This window comes from Hylobates moloch, unplaced genomic scaffold (genome assembly GCF_009828535.3).
Source record: "Hylobates moloch isolate HMO894 unplaced genomic scaffold, HMol_V3 SCAFFOLD_9, whole genome shotgun sequence".
In the NCBI taxonomy this organism is placed as follows: domain Eukaryota; kingdom Metazoa; phylum Chordata; class Mammalia; order Primates; family Hylobatidae; genus Hylobates; species Hylobates moloch.
In genome coordinates this window covers 124,766,391-124,777,124 of record NW_026652284.1, presented here as the reverse complement: position 1 = coordinate 124,777,124, position 10,734 = coordinate 124,766,391, and the positions used below count along the sequence as shown (strand labels likewise).

Sequence of the window (10,734 nt, the reverse complement as noted above, 5' to 3'; positions counted from 1 at the left end):
TCCTCCTCCTCCGCCTCCTCCTCCTCCTCCTCCGCCTCCTCCTCCTCTGCCTTCTCCTCCTCCTTCTCTCCTTCTCCTCCTCCTCCTCCTCCGCCTTCTCCTCCTCCACCTTCTCCTCCTCCTTCTCTCCTTCTCCTCCTCCTCCTCCTCCGCCTCCTCCTCCTCCTCCTCCTCCTCCTCCTCTGCCGCCGCCGCCGCCTCCTTAACTACAAACAGCCTACTGTTGATGGGAAGCCTTCGGATAACAACAGTCAATTAACATGCATTTTCTATGCTATTGTAATATCTACTGTACTCTTCCTATAAAGTCAGAAAAGAAAATGGTAGTAAGAAAATAATAAAGAAGAGAACATGTATTTACTGTCATTACGTGGAAGTGGATCATCCTAAAGATCTTCTCCTCATTGCCTTCACATTGAGTAGGTCGAGGAGAAGGAAGAGGAAGGGGTTGGTTGTGCTGTCTCAGGGGAGGCAGAGGAGGAAGAAAATCCACGTATATGTGACCCTCCTGGCTCAGACCTGTGTTTTTCAAGGATGGACTGTACACCTGGTGAACACAGCATTGTTGCCAGAAGTCAGGTGGTCCGTGTGAACATGATTGCTCCTAGCACCCTTGTGCTACGTGTGTGGTCCCACGTCCTTCCCCAGTGACTGCCAGCGAGTGTCACCTGTGTGGACAGCTGGGGACACTGAGTCTCAGATGTGGGGCTGAGAGTGAAGGCGGAGCAGGTCCTGTGTCCTCCTGTTCACCCTCCTCCCAGTCCTCCAGTCCTGCGGTCCCGCGGCCCCGCCATGCTTGGCTTGTGCCTGCCCTGGCCCATCGTGGAGTGGGGCTGGTGTCTCAGACTGGCGTGGGCTGGATCCTGGCTGGTGGGCACAGTCTCCCTGCTGCGTGTGAGGCTGGCCAGGCTTTGCTGCAACGCAGGACCAGGCATCAGGAGCACTGGGGAGTGGTGTTGGCTGCCCGGGGGCAGCTCACGGGTGCCGTGGAGTCCATCTTCATTCTGTCCGGCCACTCTGCGGCGATGGGCTCGGCTGGGTGGTTGGTGTGGTGAGGCGTTTTCCAGATCGGCACTGTTGCTTCTCCCCTCTTGCAGTGCAGCACCTTCCTGTCTGATGCTGGTGTTGTCCCGATGATGCCCTGACGTCTGTCCACTTGGGCGAGGAAGCAGACAGCGATGTCCCAGACACAGGACTACGAGTGCAGGAGCCATAATGTCGACCTGCCAGAGTCGAGGATTCCAGGGTCGAGCACTCGGTAAGGAGCAGACCAACCTGCAGAGCTTCCCGGGCCTCAGGAGTGGGTGGAACTGCTTTCTTCCTGTAGAGAGAGCAGTGTGCGTGCAAGATTCTCCGCGGAGTCGCTGGCTCTTCCCAAGGCCTGGATGGCCGATGCCACCTGTGCACAGCGCAGCCCTCAGGGCTCTGGCCCACGGTCCTGCAGATGTGGGTCGCCATGATTCATTGTTTTTATCTTTCTAATTTTTGACTTTCTAATTTATTCATTGATTTATTTATTGAGGAGACAGGTTCTCACTGTGTTGTCCAGGCTGGAGTGCAGTGGTGCGATCATAGCTCACTGCGGCCTTGAATTGCTAGGCTAAAGCAGTCCTCCCACCTCACCTCCCAAGTAGCTGGGACTGCAGGCGTGCACCACCACGTCTAGCTGATTTTTAATTTTTTGTAAAGATGAGGTCTGTTGCTCAGGCTGGTCTCAAACTCCTGGGCTCAAGTGATCCTTTTGGGAGGCCAAGGCCCCCCACAGTGCTAGGATCACAGACGTGAGCCACTGCTCTGCCCTGATTTCTAGGCTTTTATTTGGAAATAATTTCATGCTTCCAGAAAAGTTACAAGAATAAGAACAGCCCCATGAGCGCTCGAGTGCCCTTGCCCAGAGACCCTGTGGCCAGGATTGCTCCCGTCGCCTCTGAATGCTTTTGGGGGGTCGCAGTGTGAGAGCGTGAGCTCCCTCAGGACGTCTTCCAGGTAGTGCAGGACACTTGGTACCACAAGTAAGTCTGGCCCTGTCCCGTCTCAGCCAGCATCCCATGCCTCTAGGTCGGCTCTGCCCCTGACTGCCTCTCTCTCCTTGGCCTTTTTTAATCTGGAAGAATTCCACAGCTTTTCTCTGCCTTTTGTCACATTGATATTTTTAAGGTAATGGTCACCCTATTTGAAACAGATCATCCCAGCCTGGGCAACCTAGTGAAACCCCATCTCTACAAAAAATACAAAAATTAGCCAGACGTGGTGGCAGATGCCTGTGGTCTCAGCTACTCGGGAGGCTGAGGTGAGGAGATCCCTTGAGCCCAAGAGGTTTAGGCTGCAGTGAGCTGAGATCACACCACCGCACTCTGGCCTGAGCGACAGAGTGAGACCCCCATGTCACAGTAAATAAAGTAAAATAGAGAGTTCCTTGGCTTGGGTTTGTCTGACAGTTTTTCAGGAGGATGCCACACAGGTGGTGTTGGGTCCTCCCAGGCCCCGCATCTGCAGACACTGCTGTCCATCCGCCCCTCACCTGGCAACATGACCTCTGACCCTGACAGAGGCCTTGCCCGCACCCCCCGAGGTGCAGCTGCTGCCTCCCAGCCACCTCTGGGCGCTCTGGGCCCGGCTCCGTGTCTGGTGCTTTGTGCCTCCCTATGTGGTTGGTCTTTCCAGGACTCTGTGCACCTTGCACAGTGGAGATCTGCACTCGGCCTTGACCTGAGCAGGAGTCCTGCTGTCTCCTTGTTCATTCGTTTGTTCGTTCTTCATTCGTTTGTTTGGTCTTCATTCGTTTGTTCGCCGACGTGGGCTCTGAGCTCCGTTGGGTTTTTTCGGGGTTTATGTTGCTCTTGCTCTTCACTGGCTTGGTGCACATGTGCCCAGATAGGCCCCTGAGCGTCTCACTGGCTCTTGTGTCCCTGACGTCCTCATTCCTGCAAGTGCTTCCTTCCTCCTGGCACAGCTGCCCTGCTCAGCCTTGGAATCAGCTGTTTGTCTAGGGAGTGCTGGTTCCTTTTAGGGAATACTGGTCTTAGAGAACAAGGTCTGGGTTCTTAGAACATTCAGTGCTACTGCAGTGTATTTTGTATTTGCTTTTTGGCCTTTTTTTTTTTTTTTGATGGAATCTCGCTCTGTCGCCCAGGCTGGAGTGCACTGGCGTGATCTCAGCTCACTGCAAGCTCCGCCTCCCAGGTTGAAGCATTTCTCCTGCCTCAGGCTCCTGAGTAGCTGGGATTACAGGTGCGTGCCACCACGCCCGGCTAATTTTTTGTATTTTTACTAGAGATGGGGTTTCACCATGTTGGTCAGGCTGGTCTCGAACTCCTGACCTCGTGATCTGCCCGCCTCGGCCTCCCAAAGTGCTGGGATTACAGATGTGAGCTTTTTGGCCTAAGCACACAGAACTAGAAAATTAGGCAGGAGTACGCACATGTACACACACAGGTACCCAAGCGCACACACTCGCCTCCACGCACACACATACATACACAGATTAACGAACGTGCACACATGCCTCCACACATGCAGGTACACGCACACACAGGTACACGAGCACGCACGCACGCCTCCACGCACACGCACACAGGTACATGAGCATGCACATGCCTACATGCACATGTACACGCAGGTAGGTACACAAGCTCACACGCATGCCTCCACGCACATGCAGGTAGGTACACGAGTGCGCATGCACGCCTCCACACACGCAGGTAGGTACATGAGCTCGCACACATGCCTCCACACACACACACACAGGTACAGGAGCACGCACAGACGCCTCCACACACACACGCAGGTAGGTGCATGAGCTCGCACACACGCCTCCACATGCACACGCAGGTAGGTACATGAGCTAACACACACGCCTCCACGCACACACACACAGGTACATGAGCTTGCACACGCCTCCACGCGCACGCACACGCAGGTAGGTACATGAGCTCGCACACACGCCTCCACATGCACACGCAGGTAGGTACATGAGCTAACACACACGCCTCCACGCACACACACACACAGGTAGGTACGTGAGCTCGCACACACGCCTCCACGCACACACACACAGGTACATGAGCTCGCACACACGCCTCCACGCACACACCACACACACAGGTACATGAGCTCGCACACACGCCTCCACGCACACACACACATGCAGGTAGGTACATGAGCTCACACACACGCCTCCACGCACACACACACAGGTAGGTACATGAGCTTGCACACACGCCTCCACGCACACACACAGGTACACGAGCTCACACACACGCCTCCACGCACACGCAGGTAGGTACATGAGCTCGCACACACGCCTCCACACACACAGGTATAGGCGCGCGCACACACGCCTCCACACACACGCAGGTAGGTACACGAGCACACATGCACGCCTCCACGCACACACACACACACAGGTAGGTACATGAGCACACACACACCTCCATGCGCACGCACACAGGTACACGAGCTCGCACACACGCCTCCACGCACACACATGCCTCCTGGAAATGCTGAGCGCACACGGTGCCCCAGTCCCATCCCTCCCACAGAGAGTTGCTCTGTGGTCTCCTCTTCTGTCACATCTCTTCTTCCCTGGCTCCCAAGAACACCAGTGTGTTTACTCACTTGCTCATCTGATAATTCGTCTAAAATTGGTTCAGAGTTGCTTCACCCATTCCACTACAAAAATATATGCACTAAAAAAAGCCAGGGTTCATTTGCATTCCCTCATGTGCACGTGTCTCCCAGGAATGCGACACTGGCTCATCCTGTGTTCGTAAGTTGTTTGGATTAGCTCTGTCTCTTTTCTTCATTATGGTTCTGGCATCCGTTGGTTCGTTACTTTCAGTTAGAGATTTTTTTGTCTCCCTTTTTATTCTTCCTGATATAATTTTGTCTTTTAAATATATAGACCATTCGCACGCTCCGAAAGCCCCACCTGGACGCAGGCACATTCAGCCAGGCCTCTTCCCTGCGCCCTTTCTGCACCTGCCTACCTGCTGCAGGCAGAAACTCATCTTGTTTTCTGTTTATCTCCTGGGTTTCTGTTGTGAAGAATAAACAGATGTTAGTATGTTTTCTTATTTCCCCTTCATTCTTACACTAATGGTATCATGATTTATGTGTTCTTTGCACAATTTGCTTTTTCCACTTAAAACATCCCCTAGACATCACTGCCTCCCAGACCATCGAGATTGCCATCCTGTTTTTTCAAAGCTTCCTGGGCCTCTATTGTGTGTGTGCCTCAGTCTTGTGTTGGCCATGTGGGTAATTTCGCATATTCTGCAATTACAAGAGGGCAGCAGCAGTCTGCTTGTATAATTCTGAGTTTGGGGAGTGCATCTGCAGGTGAATTTCTGACCAGGGACTGCTAGGTCCAAGGATGCCTTTGGATGTGCTGCCCTTGGGGCTTCTGTGAGCAGCACCAACCCCAGGCCATCGGGGCCGTCAACTGCTGCCTGCTGTCAGATGCGTGGGCGGGTGCCTGGGGTCTCTGTGCGGCCTGGGCTTTGGGGCTCTGATGATCGCTGAAGCAGTTACCCTCCGTGTATTACTGTTCACTTTGTGAATTGCGTGCTCTTCTCTTTTGCCCTTTTTCTATGGTGTTTTTTATCTTTTCATGCTCAAATTTATATATTAAAAACATGAGCTCTTACTGTAAATGTTCCACTAAATGTGTCTAAAAAGCCAAAATCTGTTTTATTTGTAGTGGTTTTGCACGTAAAAGGATTCGAATTTTTGTGTAGTCAGGTTGGCCATCCTTTCTTCAGTGCCTCTGTGTTTTCAGTCACCTCCATCCAGGCGACTGAGGAAGAGCACGTGGCACCTGCTCACAGGCTGACATACTTTTGTTCTTGCCTTTGGATCCCAGATCTGCTTAGAGTTGGTTCTTGTGTGTGGTGTGAGGTGTGGTCTGACCTGTTTGTTTTCCACATGCATCCGGCTGTCCCTGTGCCATTTGTTAGAGGCTGAGGCTGCCTGCGCTCTGTGAGGGGCACCGTGCCTTCTCTTATGCCCCGGGCTCTGTAAGGAGCTGGGGCTGCTTCTGCCCGTCTGTCTGGTCCTGCTCGCCTCCTGTCCTGTGCCCAGCCACACCTGCCTCATCGAGAGTCTCTTCTGCTCCTTCCCAGCCTACCTGGGGCTCATTTGTCCTCATGTGGCGCCTTGGTATCCCTCCACTGACACCCAAGGCTGGGTTCCGAGTTTCCCCTTTACACACAACGCAGAAAGGCCCACGGCTGGGTTCCGAGTTTCCCCTTTACACACAACGCGGAAAGGGCCCCGCAGGTGTCCAGCCTTTGAGGCCATGCCAGGCGCCCTCTGGACTTCCCCGGGCTGCTCCTTTCCCATCACGGAGCTCCTACGCTGGCCGGACTCTCCTTCCCTGCTGGCGGGTGGGTCTGCGTGGCTTCCTGCCTGGTGGGTTTGAGCATCTCCGTGTGTTCTTAGCCCTCAGGTTTCCACCTCTGGGAATCTCCTCTGGCCTTTTCTTCCGTTTAGTCATGTTTCTTAGCCTTTGTGGTGTGGATGCGTCCCTGTGTGTTCCGGGTACAGTTGCATGTTGACTGAGCCTGGATGACGGTCTCCGTCTGTGTCGCGCCTTTGTGTCGGAGCTGGTGGCTTTGATGAGCCAATGTGTTGAGCTCCAGCGTTCTCTGTCCACCTGCCTTTTCTCTGGTTTTGTGTCTTAGGAAGCCCTTTCCTAACTGAGCTCCTGAAATTCTTCATGTATTTTCTTCTAAAAGTCTTAAAGTTTTGCCTTTCCCATTTGATCAGACTGTTTTTCATATCAACCCAAGTCAGCAATCCCGGCCCCATTGATTAGAGTCTTGCCTCCCTGACTGATCCTGGGTTCCCCCTGCCCCCTGCCCCCATCCTCAAGGGCATCACGTAGATCTGCGAGGGGCTCTCTGTCCACGCCTCAGTGTGCTGGGGTTCCAGCCTGGGCACGTGGCTTCCCCAGCTTCTGGCAGCTCACCATCTGTGTCCTGAGTTCCCTCCCCAGCTGCAGTCCTTTGATTCAAAGATGCCTCCGCCCTCCCTCCATGTGCTCTTCTAGATGGAGACAGGACCAGTCGGCCCCACCCAGAGAAGACATTGGGCTTTGGATTGGAGGCGTAGGGCGGTGTGGCTGCTGGTGGGGAGTGTCCTGGGATTTGATGAGGTGGTTGCTGCATGGGGTGGAGCTGCCTCGCCTCGTCCTCACAGAGCAAACGCGTCTCCTGCTGGATTCACCTTGCTCTTCATGGAGCAAACGCGTCTCCTGCTGGATTCACCTTGCTTTTGTGAGCCTCGTTACAGCCCTAAGGCTGTTAGGGTTTCGGTCGCCCTCCTCCCAGGCTCCACAGGCAGTCAGCCAGGTCTCCTTGGGCACAGGTGAACCAGGGATGTCAAGGCCCAGAGGGAGTTCCCGCGGCTCCTCCCTCACCACGTCTGGTGTGAGGAGCCATGGCCTCTGCTTTCGGGACTCTATCTCATGGCGTTAGACCTGCCTTGCCCTCCTGGTGGCCTCAGGACAGCACGATGTGCCTGGACACATGCCCTGGGCCTGGAGGCAGAGTTGGGAAGGTGGGGCTGGCCGGCAGAGCCTGCGCCCTCCAGTGCTTAGGGGTGTGGTACCCTTGCGGGTCTGGAGGACGGTCTATCATGGTGGCCGCTCCTGTCTGTGTGCCGTTTCTCATCTTCGCCGAGGACCCTGGCAGTGCACGCCAACCGGGGCCTGCAGCACTGGATGCTTGCCTGGTAAAGAGCAGCGCCTGGCTCTGTGCAGGAGGCCTGAGAGGCCACGCCTCCCCCACGTGCTCACCGTTGCAGGGCTTCCCTGCCCCCGCGCAGCACCCCTCCATGCGGCCCTCATGGCCAGTCTGGATTCACCCCGTGAGTGAATGCCCTAGAGTGCTAGGCCTTGATTTGGGAGACCAGGAGGGAGTGGAAGGGCTTAACCTTTGAGTCACTTGTCAGGAACAAAGTCTTGAGGACAGACAGGAGCAGTGGCAGAGCACTGAGGGGTGGTGGACAGCGCCGAGGTGGCGAGGCCTCAGCCGTCCCCCTCTACCGCCAGGGCCCGTTGGGTTCCGGTCACGTGGGTTTGCTGCTGGGCCGCTGTCTCCTTTGTGTGTCGTGTGCAGTTGTGAGCAGCCTGTTGGGTGAGGAGGGGATTTGGTGTCTGCTGCTTGGTCTGGGTGTCCTCTGCGGGTGTTTGTGGTGATTGGTATGGGGCTGGCCACACCTGCCACCTGGCAGAGCGATAAGGTTGGAAAGAGGAGCAGCGTGGCAAAGAGGACGCCATCTGGGAACAAAGAGCAGGTCAGGGAGGGGTGATGGGAAGACGGCAGCGAGGCGGGAGGGACACCAGGCGCCCCTGGCAGAGGCTGTACAGCCAGGAGCTGTGCTGGGGGCTGCATGCCTTGGGCAGTGGTCCCACTGGACCCACCAAGAGGGTCTGCTCGGGGCCAGCTGTGGTGGCTGGAGGCTCAGCATCGCCATGGCCATCATGGACCCTGGTGGCCCGTTCAGCCTCTGCACCCTCCACATGTTCCCAGATACCTGCCTGCCTCTTGGGACCTCTTGGCTGAGGGCAGCCCGATGGGGCCTTCTCAGCGAGAGCCCAGCCCAGCTGCCCCTCACCTGCCAGACTCCCTTTTTTTATATAATTCACATGCCACAAAGCTCACCCTCTAAGATGCGCAGTCCAGTGGCTCTTAGAACAGTCAGAGTTGCGCAGCTGCTGCCACCATCCGCCCCCCACAGAGAAGCCCCACTCCCAGCAGCAGCCCCCCCTCCCCAGCCCTGGGCACGTCGGGCCGGTGTTGTGTCCTGTGGGATTCACCAACTCCAGACGATTCAAATACGTGGAATTGCGAGTGGTCTTTCGCTCACGTCGACGTGCCCCAGGTTCATCCACACCATAGCTTGGGTCGGGGCTGCATTCCTGTTACTGCTGAACAATATTCCCATGTAGGGATGGGCCACATTTTGCTCATTCATGCATCAGTTGAAGGACATTTGCTCTGTTGCCACTTTCTGGCTATTATGAATCATGCTGCCATGAACATTTGTGTGCAGATTTCTGTGTGAAGATGTTTTCGTTTCTCTTGGGTATATACCTAGTTGTGGAATTGCTGGGTCAGGTGGTAACTCTGTGTTTTGGTTTTTTTTTTTTATTTTCGAGAAAGGTTGGTACTTGGCAGGCTGGAGTGCGAAGGTGCAATCACGGCTCACTGCAACCTCCAACTCCCAGGCTGAAGCGATCTTCCCACCTCAGCCTCCCAAAGTGCCGAGATTACAGCCACCACACCCAGCCTGTTTAACTTTTTTTTTCAGACAGATCCTCACTCTGTCGCATAGATTGGAGTGCAGTGGCACGATCTTGGCTCACTGCAACCTCTACTTCCCGGATCCAAGTGATTCCCATGCCTCAGCCTCCCAAGTAGCAGGGACTACACGTGTTTGCCACCACACCTGGCTAATTTTTGTGTGTTTAACCTTTTTTTTTTTTTTTTTTTTTTTGAGGTGGAGTTTCGCTTTTGTTGCCCAGGCCAGAGTGCAGTGGCGCAATCTCAGCTCACCGTAATCTCCACCTCCAGGGTTCAAGCAATTCTCCTGCCTCAGCCTCCCAAGTAGCTGGGACTACAGGCATGCACCACCATTCCTGACTAATTTTGTATTTTTAGTAGAGACGGGGTTTCACCATGTTGGTGAGGCTGGTCTCAAACTCCTGACCTCAGGTGATCCGCCCACCTCGGCCTCCCAAAGTGCTGGGATTACAGGCGTGAGCCACTGCGCCCGGCCAGTATGTTTGACTTTTTGAGGAACCACCAAACTCTTCTACAGTGGCCACACCATTTAATGTTCCCACTTCCCACCAGCAATGTATAAAGGTTCCAGTTTCTCCACATCCTTAACAACACTTGTTATTATGGTTTTTACCTCCAGTGGGTTTCAGATGGTGTCTGTTGTGGTTTTGATTTTTTGATTTGCATTTCTCTGTGGCTAATGATCATGAGCGTCTTTTAATGTAGATTGGCCATCTGCATATCTTCTTTGGAGATGTGTCTGTTCAGATATTTTGCCCATTTTTAAACTGGGGTATTTATCTCTCTTTTTTTTTTTTTTTTTTTTTTTTTGAGACAGAGTCTCACTTTGTCGCCGACGCTGGAGTGCAGTGGCACAATCTCAGCTCAGTGCAACCTCTGCCTCCCGGGTTCAAGCGATTCTCCTGCCTCAGCCTCCCGAGTAGCTGGGACTACAGGCACCCACCACCACACTCAGCTAATTTTTATATTTTTAGTAGAGACGGGGTTTCACCATGTTGGCCAGGCTGGTCTTGAACTCCTGACTTAGGTGATCCACCCGCCTCGGCCTCTCAAAGTGCTGGGATTCCAGGTCTTAGCCACTGCACCCGGCCTGTCTTTTTTTTCTTTTCGAGACAGAATCTCACTCTGTTGCCCAGACTGGAGTGCAGTAGATCAGGGCTCACTGCAGTCTCTACCTCCCAGGCTCCTACCCTGTCGTTACTGAATTAGGAGAGTCCTTTGTGAACCTCATCAGATGGATGATTTGCAGCTGTTTTCTCCCATCCTGTGGCTATGTTTTCACTCTCTCGGTGGTGGCCACAAAAGTTTTAATTTTGATGAAGTCTGTTTTTCTATTGTTTGTCTTATTGCATGTGCTTTTGGTGTCATAGCTCAGAATCCATTGCCAAATCCGAGATCATGCAGAGTTGCCCTGTCTATTCTAAGA

General features: G+C 54.0%; 1 protein-coding gene across 6 annotated transcripts in view; it reads left to right on the top strand.

The window, feature by feature from the left end:
• The window catches only part of ARHGAP39 (Rho GTPase activating protein 39), a 152,373-nt gene that overhangs the window by 78,204 nt on the left and 63,435 nt on the right, over positions 1 to 10,734 (top strand). For 5 of the 6 annotated variants that reach the window (XR_004371037.2, XM_032760822.2, XM_032760819.2 and 2 more), the window contains exon 2: positions 1,098 to 1,258. Coding sequence is in view for 5 of the 6 variants with exons in the window: in XM_032760822.2 (XP_032616713.1) it covers positions 1,179 to 1,258 (80 nt within the window). In the remaining variant the exon portion in view is untranslated. The remainder of the gene's footprint in view (positions 1 to 1,097; positions 1,259 to 10,734) is intronic. The other variant, XM_058443826.1, reaches the window with a different exon arrangement.